Source organism: Copadichromis virginalis, linkage group LG2, assembly GCF_057382275.1.
Source record: "Copadichromis virginalis isolate Kocher_CV1m ecotype Utaka linkage group LG2, C_Virginalis_male_GT1.1, whole genome shotgun sequence".
In the NCBI taxonomy this organism is placed as follows: domain Eukaryota; kingdom Metazoa; phylum Chordata; class Actinopteri; order Cichliformes; family Cichlidae; genus Copadichromis; species Copadichromis virginalis.
The window spans coordinates 35,680,159-35,707,463 of NC_140619.1; the positions used below are offsets into that span (position 1 = coordinate 35,680,159).

At 40.6% G+C, this 27,305-nt stretch overlaps 1 protein-coding gene across 3 annotated transcripts in view; it reads right to left on the reverse strand.

Annotated features, from left to right (window-relative positions):
* drp2 (dystrophin related protein 2) overlaps positions 1–27,305 on the reverse strand; it is a 188,390-nt gene that overhangs the window by 4,278 nt on the left and 156,807 nt on the right. The window contains exons 11-24 of one of the 3 annotated variants that reach the window (XM_085432965.1): positions 25,911–25,972; positions 25,324–25,398; positions 23,791–23,992; positions 20,217–20,302; positions 18,333–18,490; positions 16,017–16,183; positions 14,650–14,761; positions 13,668–13,804; positions 12,412–12,477; positions 6,512–6,577; positions 4,542–4,688; positions 2,355–2,607; positions 277–394; positions 28–114 (exon numbers count right to left, since the gene is read on the reverse strand). In XM_085432965.1, coding sequence (XP_085289091.1) covers positions 28–114; positions 277–394; positions 2,355–2,607; positions 4,542–4,688; positions 6,512–6,577; positions 12,412–12,477; positions 13,668–13,804; positions 14,650–14,761; positions 16,017–16,183; positions 18,333–18,490; positions 20,217–20,302; positions 23,791–23,992; positions 25,324–25,398; positions 25,911–25,972 — 1,736 coding nt within the window. Of the gene's footprint in view, positions 1–27; positions 115–276; positions 398–2,354; positions 2,608–4,541; positions 5,695–6,511; positions 6,578–12,411; positions 12,478–13,667; positions 13,805–14,649; positions 14,762–16,016; positions 16,184–18,332; positions 18,491–20,216; positions 20,303–23,790; positions 23,993–25,323; positions 25,399–25,910; positions 25,973–27,305 lie in introns of those variants that run through there. The other 2 variants (XM_085432959.1, XM_085432971.1) reach the window with 2 other exon arrangements.

Sequence of the window (27,305 nt, forward strand, 5' to 3'; positions counted from 1 at the left end):
AGATCCATGTAGCCGAAACAAACTCACCAGGTTCTGAAGGGAAGACGTTTCTCAGCTGCTCAATGACCTCCTGGAGCTGCAGCACCGTGTCCTGCTCATGCTCCAAATCATCTCCTGCCACACACACACACACACACACACACACACACACACACACACACACACGGATTCAAGCCGCCACAGAAAATGTTACTTCTCAGTGAAAAGATAAGGTTTTACATTTAGCATGCATGCATATGTCAAGCCCTCATCTTAGCCTGGCTGCATGCCACTGACCTGCCGCTTCAGTGTCTGTAGTCTCTCTGCTAGCTGGCTCCCCATGGTGTCCTCCTCCAGACACAGGAGAAGACAGGGTTGATGGTTCTGATCCATTGGCCTCTGAATCATCTTTGGGCTGCTTTTGGGAGAGACTTATTACCATTCTTTCTAAATAACCCCTCATATCTATCATATTTCAGACATCAGAGTCATTTTGCCTTTCAGATAGCAATGAATGTGATGTTTAATGGCAGCCGGCAGTCCTCAAATGAGAACTCAGAGAAAAAATATTTAAAAAGGCAATTTTGCCCAACAGCTGTTCATCAGGTTACTGTGATTTGTGCTTTGATAGGTAGGTAAAAGCCAAAGGGAGTTGCACTGCACAGACAAGCATTGCAGAAAACAGACTGACACCACAATGGATGCCTCAATTCAGAATCAAAGGGGGATAGTGTAACTTTCGAAGATCTTATATGCAACATTCCCATGGTTCGTATTGTTTTTAGCAACACTGTGGCAATACTCCAGAGGTGAGTAAGTCCAGTAGCTGCTGCAAAACAGGAGTCTCTGTAGAGACTGGGAGGGATTCATACATATACTTCTAGAGACTACAGACTGCAGATTCTACAGATTTTATTTTCTGAGGAAATGAAACTGTGATATAGGTCCACAGAGAAAAGAATTCAAATAGCTTTTTTCCCTCCCTTTATGTTTTTAACCCAGGAATATGTGCCTCTTGCTCTCTTTAACCTGAAGATGCAGATCCCGTTCTTGTTCTTTCTCCTACTGTCATTTATTCCCTTCATTTTCTCTTTATTCTGTGGCCTGAGTGTGCAGTTTAGATACTCCCACTAACAACAATTTACACATTGCCATTATAGTAACCAGTAACTGTGAGTGTCAGCTCCCACTCGCCTATCTCTTTGCCACACCTTTCCTTTACACCGCAGTAAATCCTTTTATATGATGCTCCAGAGTGTATTAAGGCTTATCCTCTTTCTTAACTCCTTCCATACTGTACTTCTTTGTACTCCCATTCCTTCTTTTAAATGTGTGCCTTTTTGTACTTTTATAAGTGTATTTCAAGAACTTTGCTATCTGTGCTGTCTGTGAGGAATACAAATATTGAAAACTGGTGAGGTTAAATTTCCCTCTGTGCCCCTTTTTTTAAACTGCAGCTACAGAAATCTGCAAGAACTATACAGTGCTGTGCCAAAATATTTGTCCTCTATCCAAAATATCCAAACCTACCTAATTGTCCCCTAAACCTAATAACTGGTTGTGCCACTCTTGGCAGCAAGAACTGCAATCAAGTGCTGGTGATACCTGGCAATGAGTCTTTCACATCGCTGCAAACCACTCGTCTTTGCAGATTTGTTTTAATTCACACACGCTGGAGGATTTTCAAGCATGAACGGCCTGTTTGAGATCATGCCAAACATCTTAGTCTGATTTAAGTTGGGAATTTGACAAGTCCACTCCAAAACCTTCAATTTTTCTTTTTTAACCATTCAGATGTGGACTTGTTAGTGTGTTTCTGATTATTATCCTGCTACATAACCCAACTGAACTTGAGCTGGCAGGACATTCTCTTCTGGGATTTTCTGGTAGAGAACAGAATTCCCGGGCCTTCCACAAAATTCAGCTTTTGTCTCATCAGCACACAGAATATGTTCCCAAAGATCTTCACTTCAGTCTGTTAGACAGATTCTGTTTAAGCTTTTTGTGATTCAACAGGTCTGTCAGTAATGAGACCTGGGCGTGGCTATAGTTCAACTGAGCGCAGCTTTCCAAAAAATGTGGTTAATCACAATTAATTCTTGATTTAAGGAGGGCAATTTGTTTTTCACGTGTGGCCTGGTAGGTTTGAATAGCTTTTTTTCTAAATTAATTTATTTTACATTTACAGCGATAATCTTTGTCTAATATAATTTTTTTTTTAAAAGATCTGCACCTAAAGTATTTGCCTGTAAAACCTAGTTGGTAGACTTAGAAGTACACATAAAAACATACAAGTATTGTTTTTAAATAAATAAAATCCATTGTAGGAACTGTTCATGTCCTTTCCAGGTCTCCCTCAGAGGTGTACCGCTGACCTGTAGCAGTAGCTCCCTGAGCCGGCGCAGCTGGGACTCGAGCTGTTTGTTGTGGTCCTCCAGGATCTGCATACGGGTCTCCAGGCGAGTCTTGTGTTGCCGGAGGACCCGTGCTTCAGCCAAGAGCTCCTCGTCCTGCTGCCCTTCCGCTGTAGGTGAACCGAGACCTCCTTCTCCAGCCTCAGTCAACATGGGAACTGATGCCGCCTCTTCGTGTTTCCACTTAAGCCGCCTGTACTCGCTCTGCAGCACCCTGAGGACCAACAGATGGAGGAGAACAGTCAAGGCAATTTGTTGGTGCAGCAAGCAAAACATCAACTTAGAGAATTATACTGACACAAACAGAAACGCATTATAACCTGACATTTGTATTTATGAGACAAATCATTTGAATGATTTACTAAATACCAACACATTAAACAATCAGTACTGCAGGATCCTAATGTATTATTGATGACTAACCACATGGAGTGCAATTTTCATTTTTAATAGAAGCCTTTCATATCACATATTTGTATGGTGCTGTGAATATTCAGTGGCTTTGTGTGGTGATTCGCTATTAAAACTGTTTATAGACTTGTGATGCATTGTTAATTGATTTGGCTGCTGGAAAATGATCGTCACAACATACTGGTCTATTTAATTGCAGAATTATCTGTAAATATCTCTTTGGAAAAGAAAATGTAATAAATACATAAAATAAAAACAAAAACCAGAAAGTCAGGGTAGCTGTTCTAATGAATGGTGGATGGTCAGAGGTTGAGCAGCTCGCCATGGCATTCATATACCCAGATAAGGTATATGAAACATATTTCATATTTTACAGGCTATCACTGAATTACATGTAAATGCAATTTTGTATTTTTTTTTTCAAAAACTGATTCACAGTCATTTAATGAAATTCATGTTTTCATACATATTAAATCTTCCTGTTAAAAAGGATGTTTTTTCTTCCCACTATCGCCAGTGGGAAGTGCTTGGGTTTTTCTGTTTTCCTTTGTATTCTTGTAGGGTCTTTACTTTTGGCACTATATAAATAAAACAGAACTGAACTGAACTGAATTGATCATTTAAGTGATGGTTCTTGAATATAGGTGGTTGTACCACTACATTAAAAATCATAAAATTTCAGGTAAATTCTATATTATATTAGATACAAGCACATGTCCATCTCTTTATAAAGCTAAAAAAAGGTTGGGGTTTTTTTGGGTTAAAGAGACCCAAAATAAGTTCTTAATTTTTTTTGCTAATTTATTGTTCTGTTATAAGCATCAGAAAAACCACTAAACAGCCTATAAAATAAGCTAAAGCAACCACTTTAGTCATTAATAAGGACAACAGAGCACACTATAACAAGAGACACAAAAACTGAACTAGGTCAAGGTTTCAGACACCCAAAGGGCACAAGTGTGTGTGTAGCTGTGTTTTGCTGTGTGTCTAGAAAGGTCACAACCAAACTGAGGACAAGGGAAATGTATTCATATGAGTCATTCAACTAAAGGATGCCTCTGGTAACCAATTAAGTGGAAAGGAATAATTAATTTGCTTCATTTATGGAAAATATCTGCCCCTGTAGTAACTAAAATCTAATTCAAAAGCATTAACATCTTGTGTTTTAGATATGTTTTACACTTAAAGCCAAACAATTCATAATAGACTCTTTGTTTTTCTTGTGCAGGACAAACTGAAGGTTGACATATGAGTGGTTCCATGTTACCAATATGCGGTTTTACAAGCTTAACGCTCAGGTATGCGCACAGAAAATGCTGCTTTTTTTCATTTTCTTCAGGCAGTTCAAAGGATTTAGAGTATGAATGTGTTTATTCACTGCAGGAGGTTTGCAAATGACAGCAGACATACTGAACCGAGTGTAATACCTCTAAATAAACACGCAAACATACTTGTGTAAAATGCTTCTGGGGAGCTTTACTTATAAACACTGAACATTAAGCCAAACTTTAAGGTTTCTGCAGCAAACATTATTTTTATCTTAGCCTCGATCATATCTAAAAGCAAATCAGATCAAACACCGTTTCAAATGTTTAAAATTCCGTGTTTGGATGTGATGCAACTGGTGTTGAAATATGTCTAAAAGATGGGATTCTGGAGGATTTATTGTGCTTGAAAACACATGAATTCTAAAGAATGACGAGAAAGTTCTAACAGCTTTATTTCCTGGCTACAGACCTGTTCTCGTTCTCCAGGCGGGCCAGGGTGCACTGGAGCTGCTCCTTATCCTGGTGTTCCAAATGTGCCAGCAGCATGTGCTGTCCACAGGGTGAGTCATGGTCCAGGGCTGGGCTGGAGTGACGCAGGAGGTACTGATCTTCATCCCTGAGTCCCCCACACAGGAGACAGCACACTGAGCCACCAGCACACAGCCACCAGCAGCACAAAGCAGAACCAAGAGCATGGGAGAGCAGACAGGCCAAAGCAAAGCAAGGCAAGCAAGACAGGAAGGCATAACAGGACGAGACACAATGAAACCAGACAGGATACAGCGGCTTGGAGCAGTGTGCCAGGTTCCCAGTCCAAACATTAAATGTTCTGCAATAAAACTTGCTCACCAGACCATTTAACACCTACTCACATTTATTAAAAATGGAAGGTACATCTTAAGCTGCACAATATATTGCTCAGATATTAATGTCCAATAACATTTTATTGACACTGGAACAAAAACGTAATGTTCAAATCTATGATAACATATCTAGGGCTATTAAACGATAAATGGATATGTGTTGTTGTCAGTTTATGTTGCAATAATGCTATTGCCCAGGCAAACCACTTTGTACAGCCAAAGTTAAATGAGAGGCATTCATATCAAGGAAAGACATGACGCCTGAGCTGAGTTACTCTGATACTCTGATACTTAACCTTCAGGTGCATTGATGAGACAATGTGGGTCTAAATGACCCAACTCATATGTGCTTGGGCTTAGTTGACTTGCATGCCTGTTACCTGACAACATTAAACTGCGATTAATATATACAGGTGGAGGTAAAGGCCGAGCATGCAGGAACGGTGGTTCAGGACAGTAAACAGCAGGATGCCAAGCACACACCAGCTGGAAGCACCGATAGCACAGAGCCGTGCAGCAGGAAAAAAGTAAAAAAAAAAAAATGAAGCATTGACAGACAGAAGGACAGGTGTGCAGAATAAGAACAAGAAGATACAAGGGCACAAAAGCTGGAAGCAACACAGCTGCACATAAGGGGAAGAAGTGAAATGCCATGCATACAAACACACAGGCACAGAATAATCCAGAGACAGAGTGTAGATGCAAAAACTATATGCATGTATATACATTTGTGTGACACAGCTCCATCCAAGCAACACACTAGATGCATGCACATAGCAACAAAGACAATGAACGCAGGTTTGATAAGCAGAAATATCAGTACTGAAAAGTTTTTGGCTTCCAAGTCTTTTACTTCTCTCTGAGTTTAAAACAAGCTCTTAATGTATCATCAGTCACATCACTCTCTGAGAGCAGACTAACACAAAACACATGTGGAAAGGTACAATAAGCACACTTAACACTGCACTCACACACATTACACAGACCTCTAAAGTGTGCATGTGGCAAAGCTACAACCTTAACTTTAAAGCAGAACCATCTCAGAGAAGGAGGAAATGGCTGACAGCCCACAGCGATGTCAACAAAATAAGACATGGACACACAGAAAATCATGATCTCAAACAACCCTAACCACTCTCTCCATGTGGCACTTTCTCAGCTTTCCACAATGAGGACTGGCTGCCTCATTCACATCAAACATCCTTATTCCTCTCACTGCTGTAACCCCGCCACTGCCAGCCACTCAGCCAGCTTCTGCAGGCACTCACACATACGCTTTGTGTATCTACACACAGCCACAGACCTTAATCGCAGCGGGCATGTGTATGATGAATAGAAAGTGTGTGCACACTGCTTGCTGTGGGTCATTTTCAATATGTGGCTGACTATTTATGCGGTTACCCAATTTTACCCAAAGAGCTGAACATACATGTACAAGTCTGTGCACACAAACAAACGCAGAGACAGTCGAAGCATCGCGAGAAAAGAGTGTACACACAAAACGCACACATAATCCCTGTGAAAGGCTGTGCTTGTAACGACAGGGTTTGTAGGGTGGGGGTGGTGGCATACTCACAGGCTTTCATCAGGAGACAGACTATCCGTGAAGAATGAACAATTCTGGCTCTCCATTTCCGCCAATCTGTATGTATACAAACACACAAACGCACACACACGCACACCAAGGACAGGATGTCAAATATACACGCAGTTGACACAGGTACACAAACACCCAAAAGAGAAATATTGAGTGAGATCAGTAAACTTAATGAAAAAGGAAAAGCAAGACATTATGTTTATTGCCACACACACTGAGAAAAAATATATTTCATCAAACACAAGCTTTAAACAAATAATTAAAACTTATTTTAAGCTGTGCATGTGGGACCTCTAGCCTGGATAGTAAGGTGCGCAGGGGCATTTGACTAACAAGACTGCAGAGTGGCAAAAATAGAGTAGAGTAAAAGCTATAAAAATATCCACAAGGAGCATGCATAAAACTTTATTGTACATTGTCTACTCGCATACAGGCAATAAAAAAACCTTTTAGAAACGTGCTACTGTCCAGCACCACAGACAGCATCAGCGGTGTGTGTAAGGCCACAGTGTGTCAGGTGCTCTGTGGTTTTTCAGCACCAAGGACAGCGCTTCCCTTCTGCATTATATCCTGCTGACTGTCAGCTACACTGTACATGCTGCTCTGTAAGCTGTTTTACTACAACACCAAATAAAATGTGTTGTGGCAGGGCAAAAAATGAAAAGAAAAGAAAATTAGTTTTCTTATTTTTAATGGAATACATAAGAAAATTGGGTCCTACAGAAATCACAGCAAGATGGACAAGGCAGGGGCAGGTAGACCCAACAGGTAGGTGAGTGTACCTACTGTGCAATTAACAGGCTAACATGTCTTTGAGTACTGCAAGATTCTGAACAGCATTTTCTGGGGAAAAAGAAAGAGCAGGACTGTGCATGACAGGTTGCTACCATCGCTATATGTCGTTGATTGAAATCAATAATTAAAATATAATGGTTAACATGCATTCTGCTTAGAAAATTAATAATACCAAAAACATCATTGATAGATAGAATGTTTACTGTAAGCTCAGTGTGATACTATTTTTAATATACACCTATAGTACTGCATAGAAACGTTTATAAAAATGACTTCTTGCCTTCCATAACACATTTACAACAATCAATAATTTTTAAATGGTTTATTAATGTTCCATATTGTACACATCAGCATAAGAAAATAAGTAGCTCAAAAAATTAACAAAAAATAGGTGCTTTGTGCCCCATCTTCATCTCTTACAAGCAGCACACACTTTAAAATACAATTGTATCCACTCTTTCCCACACATTATAAAATATGTAGGAAGATGTGATATAAATAAGATGCATGCATGAGCTGGCTGCATGAAAGTGGAAACACCAGAAAGTCAATTCATCACAAGCAGCTGCAGTCTGCTGAATATCAGAGGGTAATGACTTATAATAGCGATCCATGATTAAAGGGTGGGTTGAAATCGGCGGTCAAACAACAAAGTTGTTATTTGCACCGCAAGCGTCGCTGCAGCTTTAACCTCTTTAGCTTTGTCCTTCAAGTCAGGATATTAATCATCATGAAGAAGCAGCCCACTGATGCAAATGTGCTACGAGTCTTGTGCCTGCCCACATAAATACACACAGATTTGCCACATTAAAATAGTCTTCTTCACACACCGACACGCTACATGCTGAGTCATCTTTCGCAGTGTGTGGTCAGGTGAAGGAGTGAGGGATGGTAGAAGTGGGGATGAATGATGTAGAGGTTGTCAGGTGCATCCACATAAGATTCCATTTCTCTCCAGTTTTCTATGAGACCATAATACTGAGAAATGCAGGATTTATCCATGGCCTGTTACAGGAGGCCCAGCCTGTGAACCCGACCGCTCGTAATTCAGCCCGCAACACTATTCATCACAAAACCGCCGCAGACCTCAAGCTTCAGTCAGGAACAGCAGCAAAGGAGACAAGAAAGAGCAAAAAGAAATAGGAGACAGTATTGTTCAAGTTTCTTGCGCTTACATGTGTTCTAGCCTCATGAATTAATGTAAAAAAATAAGAAATAAGAAATGTGAGCAAAGGGCTATGGTTTAGAAAAATCTTATCTTACTTTCTTTTTTAATGTAACAAGTTTTTTTTTTATTAAAGATCCCACTGCTTTCATCACAGCAGTGGCGATAATGAAAGAAATAAAGTCCTCATATCAATATTAACAGATTTTAACAGTTTAATAACTACTGAAAACTAGAAATAATCCTTAGCGAAAGCGACAGACCTCATGTCTGTTGCACAGTATGTAAAAACGAGTTACAACCAGAGGGGAACTGAATGGCAATCCACGCCTCCACACACTCATACACAAGATATGCACTAATATTGAAATCTTAATCTTATATTAACATTCATATTGTTATATTACTGTTCATATTGTTTATTGCACTTTCCTGTGCTATGAAATTGCATGAAATTGAATTGAGAGTGAGAGAGGACGTGCGAGAGGAGGAAGCAGATGCACTGTGTTTTTTACTGACTGTTCTAACCTGAAACTTCAAGTACTCTTCCTCTGAGATGACTGTAGAATATGTGGCATGGATTGTGTTTTTATCATTTTGCTTTTTTTCAGAATTTTGTTTATTTCTATGTTTATTGTAGTAGAGTAAGCCATGGGCAAATCTTCATCTGCAGTCCCTGGCCATGTTTTTAAGGTTGTCATTTGTGCTTAGAAACATATAATCATTTATATGCTGATGAAAGAGCGCACTCTTGTCTTGTTTTGCCGTGCAGTTGGTGGTTTTGTGTTCCAGCAGGGTTTGTGCCTAGATAAACCCAATCCCCCCCCCCCCCACACACAATATGCCATCATAAAGGAAAAATATTAGACAAACTGAACTGACAGAGATTTTATCCAAACTTGAAACTGAAAATTCAAAGAACTCAAATAAGAACAATTTTATCTTACATTAACTGACAGTAAAAGTAAGGAAGGAAGTAAAAAAAAAGGTAACGGAGAATGAAATAAAGATCTCCTCTTGCTGCCAGAGTACAAATAAAATAACACCACCACAATAAAGCGTGTCTACTCTTATTATGATGGTGCTCAGATGATGCTGGAACATACGAGTGGGCTTACACAGTTCTCCTTTTTGTGAATAAATGTGCGACTGCCTATTCTCATTTAGAGCCATTTGCAATTCTTTATAATTCATTGCATTCTCATTTGCCCATTCATTCATGCACAGTCCCAAACATATGCAGTGAATGCAATGGCCTGAGCATTGAAACCACTGGCGTTGCCGTTGCTCGTCTTGCTGAAGACATCTGTATACGTGCATGGCATGAATTACCATGTATATCACTCCCAACACACCTGCCTTATATATTATTTACAGGTAGAAAGAAAGGAGAAGGAAAGGAGCAATCTTGTTGCTAATGTATGAATAAAACAGTCACTATTGCCATACATAAGTTCTGTCTACTTGTTTTTTTTTGATAGTTCTCAGTGAGAACATATGAGTCAGCTCACTGCTGTCTTTTTTCTTCTGTCGAACTGTAGCACCATCGATTTAGAAGCGTTTATCATCCCTTATAATTCATTCATTTTTTCCTTTTGCCCATTCACTCATGCACAGACAAAAACATAACAGGAGACCTTTAAAACAGTTTGGGGTTCATTTTTCTTGCTCAGATCCCATCAATACATGTGGATGGAAAAAGCTGAAAACCCCCCGCATTAGTATGTAATTCACCAGAGCTAACAAAGGGCTCGAGATGGCAAGTTGGGCAAAAACACCTCTCGGATTTGAACTCAGTAAAACTAAATTGTACAAAGCTATACAGCAATCAGTTTTTTAGTGCTTACCAATAAACCTACACTTAAAACGTTCATGTTACAACACTGAAAAACACCTGGTGTGTAATATTAAATGGTTGATAAGATAATGATAACACCATAACAGCTTGACCCATTTGTGTGGATATAGAGTTAGACATATAAACATCTGTGTAAAGAATTGTATTCACTGTTGAACACATTTAGGAATAATTTGTAGAAAGGTTTTTGTTTTACTATTGCAAATAAACAAATTGATGCTAGTAATGAGTGTTGCACATGTATTGAAAGTGTTATGCAGCTTTTAGTGCCTCTGTGCTGAAACCAAGCACCACAATGGGGATGAAAGGTGATTTAAGTGACTTTGAACGTGGTATGGTTGTTGATGCCAGATAGGCTGGTGTAAGTATTGCAGAAACTGCTGATATACTTGGATTTTCCCCACGCAACCATCTCTAGGGTTTAAAGAGAATGGTCTGAAAGTAAGAAAAATATCCAGTGAGTGGCAGCTCTCTGGGCAAACATGCCTTGTTGATATCAGAGGTCAGAGAAGAATGAATAGACCTCTTTGAGATGTTATAAAGACAGCAATAACTCTAAAGAACTGCTAGTTACACACAACCATACTAGGTATTATCTTAGTACTGCTGACAATGAGTTCACTGTACTCAAATGACCTTCACAGCCACCAGATCTCAGTCATAGATCATCTTAGGGGTGTGGTAGAGCTGGTGACGTGTGATCCTATCATGTCAATATGGATCAAAATCACTGAAGAATGTTTCCTTGCTGAATATTTGCCACAAAATGATTAAGTAAGTATGGAGACAATGTGCGTTGTGTACTACTGAACCACATTATAGTGTCTCATCAATATGAGACACCATTTATTAATTTGAAAGATAAATCATTTAACTATTTTGGGACTCCATTGCTGGTGAGGAGCCCAAAGTCATTATTTTATATGCAGAAAACAGACATGAGAAACATATATAGTTTAAAGACATGCGAAATTATTATGGTACAATTGCTTCTGAGAAAATGTTTCCAACTGTGCACATTTTTCTAAAATATTCTCAGGAGATTGAAAATTTGCAAATAAATGTGTCTTACTTTTACCAAATTAGATTGTTGTCTGAGGTACATGACCGCTTTTCCCACTTTCTTTATTTGTTGTTTATTTCTGTGATTGTGGCAGCTACAATTACAGAATGAAACTACTTGAGACCAATATGACTGAACAGCCTTTTCAGAAAATTGTAGCATGACTGAAAACAAATTATTGAATCCAAGATGACAAAATAGAAAATATGTTAAAGAATAAGAGAAAAGGGGTTAGATACCTATAAAAAGCAGCAAAATAGGGTGGGAGACAAAAGAAGAGAGAGATTGCAGATAGCAAAAGGAAAAAAAGGGGCAAAGAAGATATAGGAGGAGGGAAAAGGGAAGAGATAAAGGGGGTAAAGAGGACAATTGTACTTGCTTTCTCTTTGGTGCATATTCCCTATGTTTTGGCAGTGTGTGAAGCAGTTGTGTGTAAGAGCCTAGGGGAAACAATACACAGTGGCACACTTACCAAAACACACACACATATACACAAACACACATGCATGCACACTGCACTGTGGGCAGAGCTGCCAGGAGTGTGGGAGTCCAGTGGTGTGCCCTGTATGCTGTCAAACAGACACTAAGCCACACCGACAGCTCCCAGGTGACCAATGGGCTCACTGCCCCAGTAAGTGACAAGCTGCTAGGCACGCTGAGCCCTGCTGACCTCTACACACACGTACACACACACGTACACACAATGGTCACAAACTTCACTGTGTTTGTGTGGCGCATAAGAGTGAAGGAAACCGCTGGGTAATACAGCCTCTATCCTAGCTGGAGTACAGTGCACAACGCAGACAAATCAATACCTCAATTAGAGTGTGGCAAAGACTAAAGGGTGAGAGAACAGAAAGGGGAGAAGAAGAGGGAAAAGTGGGGTGGAGTGAATGTATGTAAGGGGGTGGGCGGGAAGGGGGTGGTTGATTTGGAGAATGGAAAGAAGACTCCGTAGTAATGATTTGATAGATAGCACAGTGCAGAAAGCCACATACCTGCTGGCATAATGTTCAATCCTGCTGTGTGTGTCTGCATGGGGCAGCTTGGGCGAGGAGCACGGTCTGGGAACAAAAGGCGCCACCGTCAATACTTCACAGATGCAATTTTTAACTCTTTCAAAACATGAACGTGTGGCTGCAGAAAAGCAAAACTGAAAAATTAGCATTCTACTACTACTACTACTACTACCACTGCAACAAACCAAAGAGACTTCAGGAAAAACTTTATTTAGGGAAGCACAAAGGGATTCTGACAGAGGTCCGGTGATTTTACAGGAAGAATGTGTGATGGTTTTGAAAGCCATCATCTCTGGCTTGTGAGTGGGCTGCATAAGTAATGAGTTGATCAGAAGATTAGGAGCGAGGACATCTGTATAGTAAGCTCTTTTTAACAAAATGGCTTTATGCACTAAGAATCTTGAGTATGTGAAGGCACAGCATGATGTTGATCATAATGCTGCCCTAAATTGAGGGGTACAGAAAAAAAGCCCCTCCTGACACGTAATGAAAGCTGCTGCATTTATTCGTTGAATATATTTCATCTCTAAATATGAAGGTCAAGCATTGTTTCCAATTATTTTTCCATTTTGTGCCCTAGGCAAATTTATGGATTAGTATGTTTTTATGTATGCTGCTGCAAAATGACATTGCCGAGATGTAATCTTCAACCAAAAGCACTTTATCATATGACTGAGATCTTAGCTGGAAAAAGGCAATTTAATGGTCTTCCCTTTGTCTGACGAGGGCAGGCTTAATGTCGCAAGGTCAGGACCATACCTTTTTAATAAGCTCCTATTATAACCATATACTGAATCTTTAGCTCTAGCTCATTGTTAGTTGGCAGGACAGATATTCCTTTATCCTTATTTGTTGGACATTTATAAAATAGTCATAAAAGATGACCATAAAAATGGGCCAAAACCTGGACCCATAATTGTGTAAATCATCCTGGGTACATCGTAGCCTGAAGCAATGCTTCACGATGATCTAATGGATGCTAGTCTCATTGCCTGTTTCCCACTTTAAATGAGACTCAGTCATGTGAACACTGCTCCCGAGCCAGAATGAGATCACAGGACTAACATTATTTTAATCCTGAACACAGAGCTTTCTCTTTAACCCATCTGAGTGAGTCAGCATGATAATTAGCCTGCAACAGCAGGAGTATGTATGGGTGTAACAGTGAGTCAGTGAGGGACAGATGACAGGAGAGAGATGACTGTGTTCTGTGTGTGTTTATGTGCAGGACTCACGTCTCTGAGGTATCAGCTTCCAGCACTGACTGCACTGGCAGGTAACCTCTCTGCGGGTGCTTCGTGAAGTACTGCTTTGATCTGAACTTGTTCTTCAGAGTCTTGGCAAAGTCCCTCATCTTTTCTCCTGAGGTTGTCTGTAGTGTGATTTAGGTGCACATGGGGTAAGTGGGTAAAGTTGAGGTGATGGGTGGGAGACAATTTATACAACTTTAGTTTTCTTGGAAATGTTGCGTTCTCCAACATTACCTCATTTAAAATGTATCCAGTCTGCCTTGAAGCCGGTTTGTTTTGACTTTACCAACTTTTTTCCACACTGTGCTTTTTCATTCAGTTTCTACTGCTGTTCTCTGTCGATCCTTTATATTTTGTCTAAACTCTCGCCTCTTTTCCCCCCCTCTCTGATTCTCTTTCCTACTCTCTCAATCAGTGTAGAAATCTATGGGCGCCTGCCTGCCTAGTTGGTGGGGAAAAAACTGCAGCTAGCAAACATAAAATATTGTCCACTGAGAAAAAAAACACATTGTACGGATGGCCCTTTGCCATATTTTGCAGCTTGGAATTGATTAAAGATTTAATCTGGCACCATCTCAGTACACTCCAGCACTCCAGCAACAGTGCAACAGCTACTCATTTAGAATGAACTCGACTTTGGACAATGTACATGCACTTGTTTAAGACTTTGGTCTTATTGGAGTTTTGTGCTCCAAATCCCACTTTATGTGCACCGTTCAAGTCAAAAGGATATTGCTGCTGAGTAGTGCTCAGTCTCTGCATACTACAGATAACTATAAGGATATGTAACAGTATTATAGATGATAGAGTCCGTACAGTGGAAAGGTGCCTAATCCATGTCTGGCAGCAGAAATCAGGAGACAGGAGTACATTTTTTTCCCTTTTCGTTGGAGTACAGCTGGGCTCTATCCATCACTAGGAACTTGAATTTGTATTCCGTAAGAGCACTAGCTAATGTTTGTCTTACTGGTGTATAGTACTCCATGATGGGGTAGTGCAGCTTCTTTCCCTTGGTTGTGCGCCCGGTTAGAAAACATGTCTGGCAGATGTCCACATTGAACTGCTTCAGACTGCGATACCTGTCAAGATCAATATAAAAGAGAGGCTCAACTGATGTTTGCAAGAGAACCAGACAGAGTAGAGTGGCTCAGTGTGTGTAGTTGTGTTATCCTGCTGTTGGGACATAAATCTGTTTACACCGTCACGCTGAGACCTTTTGGGGGTTTTTCTTCAAAGTGACAAAAACCCCCCAAAAAACGAGTGCAGAGAAAATAATGGTTTGTGTGTCTAATCTTATCTAAATAAGACGAATGACGCATTCAAATTGCTTTCAGTTTTGTGCTTTGTGTATGAATGTGAAATAGTAACTGCTATTATTACATATAGACGTGCACATACATCACTTATATTCTTCACAACATTTGATGAAAATAAACAATATTAATACTCAGAGAGACTTCAAACGACATCCTGCATTATATTAATTTTTTGGGCCAGTTTTGTTCAGAAACCTTCAAGCGTGATGCTAATACTATAGTATCTGCAATGGAGTGTGCAGCTTTTCCTCATTATCTCTCATCATTTTTATTATAAACTAGATTTTCCAGCATTTCCATTCTGAAATGGACTTTTAATTCTGTAATAAACTCAAGTTTAGAATTTGTAGGTAATAAAGTGCAAAAAGATCCTAGGGTGATTATTTTAGATATATCAGAGGCACATGCAGGCTCACAAAGCAGAGTTCAATATAGTTTGGTGTTAAAGTTTTTGGTGTCGGTGGTGTATGGTTGTTGCACAGGTTGTTGGGCAAGGATGCTAGAACCAACATATCCTATCAAATCAGGAACATCATGAAGAAGCGGAAGCTGCACAGACAAAGACTGGAAGAGCACTTGGATACTCCCACTTCTCAGGTGCAGCCACTTCTCTGACAACCCACCCAGGCTGCTGCTGGAAGTAAACTGCGAGAAGCAGGAAGTGTAGATGGTGGGCCGTCGCACAGTTTACTGCTTATAAGGATATAAGCAGTAAACTGCTTATATCCTTATAAGCAGCATAGGCAGCTGAAAAACAGCTCTTTCTAAATAATGTATAAGGTGGTCGATATGATGCGCTCTAGCAGAACCAGGTTCATTCTTGAGTCTTTGCTTTATGTTTCCTACTTATTATTTGGATTGTTGGTTGACTATTTGTCTTATAGCATGCGCTGTATGTTTCTCATTGCTATGCTGCAGTTGACTGATTGATTTTGATTTCCTTTTAATTAGCCCATATCACTTCAGATCCATATTTATCATTTTATGCAGTACATCTTTGCACATAACACTTGCCTACCTGAAGCCCTTTATGGGACATTGCTTGCAGACGTAGCATTTGGCCTGGTGCTTTGTTGACTCTGCAGCAGCCACTCGGTGAAGCACAGGCAGCCAAACCATGGACTGCGGCTCAAGGCTCATCCACTCCAGGAAGTGAGACACCTCAATAGCGGGTTTCCCTGGGGCCTGAAAAAGGAAGATTAGGGGAGGAAAGAAGCGCAGAAGACTGTAAACAATCCAAATATAGACCAGCAGCAAGTGAGATATGTAAAGTAATTAAAGAAGAAAGTATGTTTCCTTTGCTAACCTACTCGCACAAGGAGTATTGTTTTGCTGAAAATAAGGACTCAAAGAGAATAGAAAAGATAAGAGCGGGACAAAGAGCATGAAAGAAAAGGTAAACCGCTTTGAGATATCTTTCGCTTTTATGCAACAACCTAAACAGTTATAGAGCCACAGTAAAAGAGACATAAATTTAGTTTCTGTGTACACTGCATAACATTCTTGTATTTTGCTCGTTTGTGTTGTTGTGTTTGCACATCTCTGTTGCTTGTGGGGCTCGCACACAAGAATTTCACTCGCATGTGCTGTGCCAGTGTGCCTGCACATGTGATGTGACAATAAAAGTGATTTGATTTGATTTGATGTTTGTGGGTTCTCTGTCTCTCCAGCAGATAGCTTGTTGGGAATTCCAGAAAGTGGGATAAAAAGGAAGTCAACCTAATAAAAGAATGACTCGCCAAGCGCTTAAAATCCATGATGTGCTAAATTCTCATTAAGTCTGCATCAGAGATGCATTAAGAGGTTGATTTCCCTGGGGCTCCCTCCACTGCTCAGGCAGGGTAACATAATAAATGTGTGCGTGTATGTGCACTGATCACACAGACTGTGAGGTGTACAGAGGTGTAGAGTCTCCAGGGGATGAAGGAGCTTCTCTCTGTTAGTAGCCAGCTTTGCTCCATGTGGGAGGTCAAATAGCAGCCCCTTGCATACCGAACACCTGGAACTGGCGCTGACTATGCTGTGCATGCCGCTGCATCGCAAAGAGGCACACAGCAGATGGGATGTTTTAAATACCAGCAGGGAAAATAGAGTGATAAACATCCAGTTATCCACGAGAACGCCTCACAATGTGGCAATTAAACAACATGGACTTCTACAATACATCACTTTTGGCAGGATATGAAAATTGTTATGGAAAGAGTTTTTCCCATAAACTTACACATAAAGTAACACCTTCAGCAAACACTTCTATTGTGTAGAAGCCTGTGTTTATATACGAAAAGTGATGCCCCACAAAGTGATCTACCTCACTTTCAAAGTCAAGTGGTAAACAGGCAAATGGGTCACCCCCAAATTCACATTAAATTCATATTTTAGCTACAACTAAATGCCCTGGCATGGAGCAAGTAGAGAAAGGAATTGATTTTAATCAGCCGTAGCTGATACAGCAAGCATGGGCCAGAATAGAGCGTGTATAATTAGAACCTGCTTTGAAAATGAGGGAATTAAAAGGCCATCATTCAGGAAAAAAAACAAAAACTGTCCTCTTCCTAATAACTCAGTAATTACCTGAGGTCCCAAATTGAATGTCATGCCTTAAAGCTCTTGAAACCTACACCACGTATGCAAATTCAGACAAATTTAGAACATGTAAAAGACACAAAGCATCTTCTTGCTACTTGATGTGCTAGTCACATCACGTATTGTCTAACCCTGACCCTGTAATAATGTGTTTGGTGTAGTTTCTGGCTTTTTTCGGCACAGCAGATTAATGTGTCTACTTACTATAGATGTGCACGGAGAATCTTTTTTCTTTGTAGGAATTAAAAATGTGCTAATGTCAGTAAAACACAACTTTGCAAATCTGGCAGCTTCTGATGTGAGTCGTGACACGGTTTTATTTTTATATGTGGGTTGTTATGGAACTCATCCACCAGCAAATGTTTAATTTTGGCATTCATTTTTCTCTATTTGTAATGCCGCTTTGGTGTAGACAAATTCAATTCGGAATAATTAGAGGTCTTTAATTATTTTCCTGGAGATTAATAAGTGGTTTTAAAAAATGATTGCATTACAATTAAGTTTTCAAGGTGTCTTTCAAATTCCTCATGGTAGCAATTAAGGTATTGTTTCAAAAATTGAAACTAGCACTTATGTTACAGTGTGTGAATATGTTGAGGTATGAACAAAAAATTATCCACACAAAGGCCACAGCAGCAGGATTTGAATTGACATCTCCTCCAACACATGTTTATGTATCAGCAAACTGTGCATGCTTTGTTGCTTTTCTCTGGATTTCCTTGAGCGTGCATGCATGCGAGCGTGTCCTCACCATGCGGAAGCAGCTACGGACACTTGGCTCCACATTGCTGCCCCCAAAAGCAGCAACTTCACCCAACTGGCGGGGGATCTGAATGGCTTCGTGGAGCAGCAGGCTGAGGTGACGCTGGTCTGTTAAACCTCCTGGAGCAGACACCTGGCGGAATAAGTCTGCAAAATGTTTATTAATTAGAATTATTTAAACTGATTATACAGCAGCGCTGTCTCAAAATGTAAATTATGAATTAAATCTCAAATGAAAGCACATTAGGGTAATTAAAAGAAATGGCATACTTCATTTAAAATAAGAGCATACACGCTGAGCAATAAAATATGGAATAGATGAAAAACTTTATTACCAATGGACCTCACATTTCAGATATAAGGTTTCCAAACAAAGCACTGTGGAATAATGTTTACTTTCATGACATACAGAGAGAGACAGAATTGGTATTAGTGGTCTGGCTGGTCAGCTTGGAGATGAAAGACCTGCATAAGTAGAGTCCTGCCAGGGTTTTGAATGAGATCTTTACGAAGCTAGCTGGGAGTCAGCCTGTCGCTGAGGAGATGAATGCTGACAGGCACAATGCCAGTACAGGCGTACCATGGATCCCTCTTGCCCATAACACCTGGGCAAGAGGACTAAATAAAGGCACATGTTAAACAGCCAGCACCATGTACACCCTCATAATTAGAACTCTGGTGTGTTGAAGTCAAAGTCAAACACTGAGCTGTTTAATTAAAAAAAGAGTTTGTTTGTTTTATTTTTTACATGATTTATAGAGAATACAGGATATTAAGTGTGCAGCCTGCAAATGTTGCAAACTTTGTAGTAAAACTGGGTTTGCTGCATGGGACAAAGATGGCTGATGACAGCACCCCATTAGGTTTTACAGATCAGGGGTAAAAACAATGAAAAAGTGTCCACTGCAGCCAGCGTCTGTACTTTTGATGCTGTATTTCCTGACCTTTGATTTTTGTTTTTTACACTGATACAAATGTCAAAGGACATAATAGAGGAAACACAAATTAAACATAACACTTAAGAATGCTGAAAAAGTACAATAAAGTTGTATTTCTGTTACTAGAAGGTTGAGGACTCAGTAGTAATCACAAGTAGGTTGCTTTCCAGAATTTATTTGTCAAGGTTGATGGAATTTGTATTTATTATTTATTTATATTTACTTTTATCTATCAATTATTTTGAAAATAGGAATTTAGTGACAAATATGGACTGGTTGAACCCCTTTAACCAAGAAAAGGGGGGCCTAACTCACCTCTGGGACCACTGAAGGAAAATCTGTTATCTTTCAGTCTTAGACCTGACACAGATGGTATGCCAGGCATAAATAATCTTGGCATAGGAGAGTGTGAGCATTTTTTTTTTCAAATCATGTATCAACTACAAGCTGCTCCAGCTCCAACCATTGTTAGTTCAAATGCTCCCTCACTATTTTACCAATACGTAAAGGTTAACTAACAGTTTCAGTATCTATCTATCTACCTACCTATCTATAGATAACCAACCGTCTGATTAGCAGATGACCTGCTCCACCTCCTGACCTGCACTAATAAAATATTACAGCTTAATTTATGGTAAAAAAAAAAAAAAAAAGATGCAGAAAAATCCTAAGATCTTTCCTAATTGACCTGTGAAAAAATGAATGAGAGCCATGAGAGTGTGCATGAATGGTGTCTTTGGCCAGCAATCCTTTTAAGGCTCCTGATGTACTTTGTACAAGTAAAAATGCCTTCTCCATAATGGAAGCAGAGTCATTTCCTCCATTAGAGTAAGTGGATGTCTTTATGTAATACTGGCAATCAGGCCGGTTTTGTTTTGGCTCATTGTTTGCAGTTGAGGAGATGCATTAGGCACATGAGCGAGCATCAGACTTACATTTGTACTTCTCTTGGACGTCTGCATTGCACAAGGTCACCAATCCCATCTTGAAGCTGAGAACTCGCATTTTGCCATTTCGAGCACTGCAGAAAGGAAAGCGAAAAAAAAAAGTGTTCAAATGTGACAGTTTCTGAATGGTGAATAATCTCAAATCATGGCGCACTGGGTCATGATAATTAATTCACACGTTGCTTGAGCCCTGCTGGGAGGGACAAAGTGTGGAGGAATTACATGGGTCAAAAGAAGTGGAGTGTAGGTCAGTGCAGTAGTGTGAAATTGTATTAGAACATAATCAGAGTAACTAAAGGCACTACTGGGACTCGGTAAAGTATCGTGTCCATCGGTTTATGCCAAGAAGAGCAATAACAAGCTCATAACAACACAATGTCACTCAGAGACGTGCACGCTTATAGCGTAAACACATTCATAAATCACACTCACATTCAGTGAGCCTCAAAAGTGCTGCCCCAAGCTGAAATAATAGCCAATAATCAATTGCAAGTAGCGAGACCATCGACGTGGACAATGGTGTGTCCACCTTTTTTCTCAGTTTGAAATTTTAAAAATAAAAATTGAGTATAAGCTACCATACTTTGATCTGAGGGGCCAACACAACAACACTGTTCGCAGCCGGAAAGAATTTAGTGCCGAGCTGAGCACCATTGGCACAAACCGGGCTTATCAAATTAACATTTGAAACGCTAAGTGAGAAATCAAGAACATCAAATTCATCGGAGAACTTCAAATCAATGATGTATGAAATTGAATCAAGAATGGAGAATTCTCAGAAGTAAACATTGATGCTATAGATGTGCTAGAAACAGGGACAGACACGGGACTAAGCTTCTAATTCACCAACGGGTCAAAATGTGAGGTAGAGAGATTTTTTCAGGCTAGACCACTACAGTCAAATGGAGTATTCATTCCCCTATTAGATTGAGGGCTGAAATTAGAGCACATGGGTACAACTGGCTGTCAACTCCTCTCACACATTTTCTGCTGTGTACCACATGCCATCTTCAATATGTACCCCAGCGCTGCTCTTCAGGCGACACTTCACTCCTACTCACCTTGCTAGTGCGGCATGTCTCTAGAGGACACATGTATGCTGCGATATACTGTAGGACACATTTCACTGAAAGAAAACGGCTGTAAAAATGGTCACGCAAACACACACACACACCTCATTCACATTCCCCGCTGCTATCTATTGGAAAACAAAAAGCAATTACCGGAATTTATTCAGAAGGTAAAGTCCCTGATTGTCTCTCATTAGCAGCAAGTAGTTAAGAGCTACAGACTGCATTTACAGTCCTCGTGGGGTTATCCCTGGATTTCAGAGGCTGCTCTAAGGGGTTTCTCTTCGGAGAACAGCAGAAAATGGTCAATCAGGAACAAAGATGGGTGAGTGTTTGTGTCAAAGAGGATTTGTTTCGACTGTGTCTCAGAGGAGATGAATGGCTCTCTGCCTGGACAGTGTTATTGGAGGCTTTGTCACGATGTAGCTGTTTACAGATGTCTGTGGTTACATCAATGTGCAAACAGACTCTTGTTTATGACAATGACAAATTGTTCAAAATAGATTTTTTAGTAAGTTATGACATCACAAACAGTGACTGTGCATGCAGTGTGTACCATATTTATTTAATTTGATCAATGTTATTAAGTCTAGTGACCTGATGCAATAACAGTAGTGCTGAATGAGACCTGGTTCTGCAAAATCCTGATATTATGGTCATCCTAGACCCATTTCAAGCCTTTAATACTATCCTACTCATTAAGAATTACATAAAGCATCAAGTAGTTGTAAGCAAGGATCCACTAGAGAGCAGCTGATATTCCAGATGGAAAATAAAAAACATTCAACAATCTAAGTGATTTACAGTTGCTATGTGAATTAAATCCATAGAGCCCCATATAGTCAATATAAAAGCCACAGTTTTGCCTCATTCACGGACATTCAGCAACATTGTGCTTCGAGCAACCAGTGCCTATATTGTAAGGATACTGATACTTCACTGTTGATGTTTTGTTTATATGAGCTTGGCACTGACTTAAAATATCCTGAACTGTGGGTATAATATGAAACTTTATGAGCATTATATGACAGAAATGAATGTGTCATTTATAATAAAAATGCTGCACTGCTTTGGCTTTACACTGCATGAATACTGACCTTTTCCCTCCATACATTATTCTTCCTTGTTAATACCTGCTACCAGCATTACCCACGAGGCAGCGGCACTACTGACAGTTTGGTTGGAGAGTCAGGTGTGGTCTCGTATTCGTTTTGTAAGCTCACTTCTTTTAACTCCATTCCTAAGAACTTTTTAAAAAAATTATATTTTCATTAATGCTTTCAAATTGGGCAGTTTCTCTTTGAAATCCCTGATATCCACCTTCCATCCATCCATCTTCATCCGCTTTATCCGGGCCGGGTCGCGGGGGCAACAGCCTAAGCATAGAAGCCCAGACCTCCCTCTCCCCAGCCACCTCCTCTAGCTTATCCGGGGGAACACCAAGGCGTTCCCAGGCCAGCCGAGAGATATAATCTCTCCAGCGTGTCCTGGGTCTGCCCCGGGGCCTCCTCCCGGTGGGACATGCCTGGAACACCTCACCCAGGAGGCGCCCAGGAGGCATCCTTGTCAAATGCCCGAACCACCTCAGCTGGCTCCTTTCGATGTGGAGCAGCAGCTGCTCTACTCTGAGCCCCTCCCGGATGGCCGAACTTCTCACCCTATCTCTAAGGGAGAGGCCAGCCACCCTTCGGAGGAAGCTCATTTCTGCCGCTTGTATCCGCGATCTCGTTCTTTCGGTCACTACCCACAGCTCGTGGCCATAGGTGAGGGTAGGGACGTAGATCGACCGGTAAATTGAGAGCTTCGCTTTTACACTCAGCTCCCTCTTCACCACGACGGACCGGTGCAGCGTCCGCATTACTGCAGCTGCAGCCCCAATCCGTCTGTCGATCTCCGGCTCCCTTCTCCCATCACTCGCGAACAAGACCCCGAGATACTTGAACTCCTCCACTTGGGGCAGGAACTCATCCCCGACCCGGAGTGGGCACTCCACCCTTTTCCGGCTGAGAACCACGGCCTCAGATTTGGAGGTGCTGATCCTCATTCCCGCTGCTTCACACTCGGCTGCGAACCGTTCCAGTGCGAGCTGGAGGCCACCACCCGATGAAGCCAACAGAACCACATCATCCGCAAAAAGCAGAGATGAGATTCTGAGGCCACCAAAGTGAAAGCCCTCCGCCACTTGGCTGCGCCTAGAAATCCTGTCCATAAAAATTATGAACAGAACCGGAGACAACCCTATAAAACCCTTTACTCAGATTAATCAGTATAAATATAACAGAGAAATAGAAATCAGTGATAAAACATTAAAGGCAGATTAATGCTGGATTTAAACTTGTCCAACTACAAAGTATGTCTGCTGGTTGTGTCTACTTGATAAGCCACTGGTTTATAAGAGCGAAGCTGAAATACAGACACAGATACCTGCTGCAGTTCTTAACACAAGTAAGTTTTAATATATATTTCACTTTTGATTTTTTCAACCTACTCACCTGTCATAGACGTTGAGCAGCCAGTTAAGACACATATCAACACAAAGTGGAATGTTAACCAGGACGGACCTCTCTTCCTCCAGCTTCTCATACAAAGCTGTCAGGCCATGAATCACCTCAACCACATCCATCACATGATCTGCCTGCTGCAGCTCCTGCTCCCGGAACATCTCCACAAGGCTACTCAGTGCCACTAAATCCACTAAAAAGAACACATATTTATTTAGAGACATAAATATGGCACAATATTGTGTTATGTTTACAAGCATGTGTACATGAGCTAAAGCCTAAACATCCACATATAACGACACATGACCCCACATTCACTTTCAAACACACATACAGTCACAGCGGGATCATCATCCACACCTCAGCAAACGAGAGCATGGGTGACAGCAGTGCTTATTCACCCTTTTTGCCCACTTAAGCCCTACCAGATGTTTCAAGAGCAGTGACACAAATTTGATTTCGCTCTTCTAAACTAATTTGATGGCCCATCCCTAAGAGTGGAGTTAAAAGGGTGTCCGTTGATGCCAGGTATAATTGGATAGCACAGTAGTGTGGTAGAACAGAGTGAGATAACAGTAGTATTTTAAAGGTTGGGAGGGAATCAGCTTAAAATGTATTTCTTATGCAGCACTACTCAATCATTCAAGACGTGTGCAGAGAGAAAAAAGAGCGAGAATTCTGCAGTTATCAGTGCAGCCTGGCAATTAAGTTCTGTAACGATATCAACTAGTAGACCCGAGGAGTGAGAGATAAGAGAGCAGGCAAGAGAAAGGAAGTGGGAACGTGACTGAAAGGGGGTTTTTAGAGTGCTCCATGCATGGTGAGTTCTTATTACAGGAACGTGGGATCTAGAAGGGAAAGAAGGTTGAAAGGGAGTGGTAAATGAAGGTAGAGAAGGTAGAAAAACAGGCTGAACATGAATAACTGAATAGGTGTGAAACTGGGCACTTTTAGGGATACCAAATACGAGAAGGTCTGTGGTCAGGGGAGTTCGAGTACTACACCAATGCTGGAAATGGATGAGATGTAGGGAAGAAGAAAAAGAAAGCAAGAAAGAAAGGCCATGTTGGAGGTATTGACCCTGAAGGGGCATACAATCAAGCTTCAACCATGCAGCAAAAACTAATTGCCTCCTATTATGTAACTCAAATGGACCAATTAATAGCTAATTACCCAGAATGCTAACGATTCAGGTCGTGATGAAAATGAGGAAGGAATCTGGCAGTAGAGTAGTTCTTCTTGTGGCTCTTGAGTTTTTCAGTACTTTTAATTGCTGCATTTCAAAGCTGACAGTATAGGAAAATGCAAAGAATATTTTCAACCACATTTCTATGTAGGGTACAAAAGAGCGCTGATGCTTTCGACAACCGAATAAAGAAACATGCCGCAGCTAATCATTATATCTCATTCCTGAAGAGAGCTTGTCACGGTGGATTAGTTATGGTGCAGGATAACTGTATATCACTTAACCAGCCATTTCAGCACAGCAGACAGAAAATAGCGTCGATGAAATACTGTACGTACGTCTCAGAGCTTTCTGAACCCGCCGCAGCTTCATTGCTGTTCTGTATGCTGAGAATTTGATGTTGTTCAGATCCGCTAATAGAAGGAGAGATGGATAGAAAGATTAGAGAAAACAAACTCATCCTGCATGACTCCGCTATACCATTGAGAAATTAGACATCATGTGTCCCCCCTGTTTATCACACCACTGCAGAAATCATTAGTAGTTTACTGTGATAATATTATTATCTGTCTGTGTGCATGCATGCCTTTTTCTAAGCTGAACACGTGTATCTGACAGCGGGCCTATCTCCCCTGCAAGCTCGCCGTGTCACATCAGATTAATGGTAAAATACATGATGTCGTTTAATCACAATTAATTAAAGGCTAAGCAAGAAGCAATCACAGAGCTGGCAAATTGAGCCTCGCAGGTTAATGACAGTAGAGATGTAGTCCCTAAGGTGTTTGAAATAAAGGTCCCTTAATGAGCTATATGACAGGACCTTCAAAGCTGAAGCCCGGTGGTGCCGTGTTACTGGTTCTGCTGCAGCCCAGTGGGGTTCCTGGACGAATGAGCAAGAGGGTGTTTTAATTGTCTCCTTACTCACCCAACGCTTGATACAGTTCTGTCATCTTTGGATGGTCCCAGCATGTTGTCTGGGCCTGATGGCTGATGGAAAGAAGATTTCATTAGGAAGGCAAAGAATCGAGGTACTCATTTTCAGGCCAGAGAGGTAAAAATGGAGCACAAATGAGCCAAAGGGGTAGAGTCTGGCAGGTGTGGCAGACAGCAAAAGGAGTGAGATGAACGAGTAATAAGTAAGAGATAAAGAGGAGAAACAGAGGGCAGAATACAGTGACCATTATTTAGGATAAGACAAAAGATTGTAGGATTGGAAAGAGCAGACATCAAAAGTTTTGTTACACTACAGCTCTCATGGAGACCCAATCACAGTAGCTTTAAAGACTTTCCTCAGAAAAACAATATAAAATCCAACTCATATCTGCATAAAGAAAATACATTTACACTTTTCTCTCCCAAGACTAGCTCGATGGGAACATTTAAATGTAGAAAATTTAGCATCTATAAAAGAGATTCAATAGAAAGAACAAGCACAGGAATATAAATGGGAAACTCCAAATGAGGAAGCCTGCCAGCCCAGGACCCAGGAGGCTTTTAGGGCAGTGCTCATCGTTTTACCTGTGCGAGCACTCACTGATTGGTACCCAGTGGAGTGCTACTCAGATGCTACTTCCACTCCCACTGGAATAGTAATATAGCCCATAAAGAACTGACTAGTGAACTAAAGCAAAACCCATGAAGCTTTGTTTCAAATGATTAAGAAGACAAATACTTTTAGGAGAACAAACTGTACCAATGTTTGCAATACATATACAATAGTGTATGAACACACTCCTGAACAAACATATCCACGGTTCAATTATGAAATCTATAACGCTCCAAAGATAAACAGTATTGATGAGGTAAACAGATAAATGAGTTCTTAGGCAAACAGGGCTCCCAGTGGCACAACAGAATTTCGTCTTAATCATTTAGAGTTGATCCACTCTTTAACAAATATTTGGCTAATGGGAAGCATTTGTTTCTAATCTAATGAAGGTTTATTATACTCCACGTGATGGATTTGCTTGTACAATGGATACATTTTCCCAAATTGACGCAGAAAAACTAGTTTCTCTCTCTACAATCGTTCTCAAGAGGAACACTGTGTGTTATAAGAGAGTTTATTATAGGAAAAAAATCTCTAGGCATTGGTTGGTTTTTGCAGTTAAGACCTCTTAATGCCACCCACATCTCTCTATTTCCTTCAGTGATTCAAAGGGGCCTGGGTCTGGGCGTATGGCGTATGGCTTTTTTCCCCCCAGCTTATTTCTCTACCACAAAAATAATGACAAGTGAAGAGGAGATAGGCATAGCTTGAGTATGTGATTGACATGACAAGCATTAAGTGATTTTCTATTGCAGCTTTCATGTTGACTGA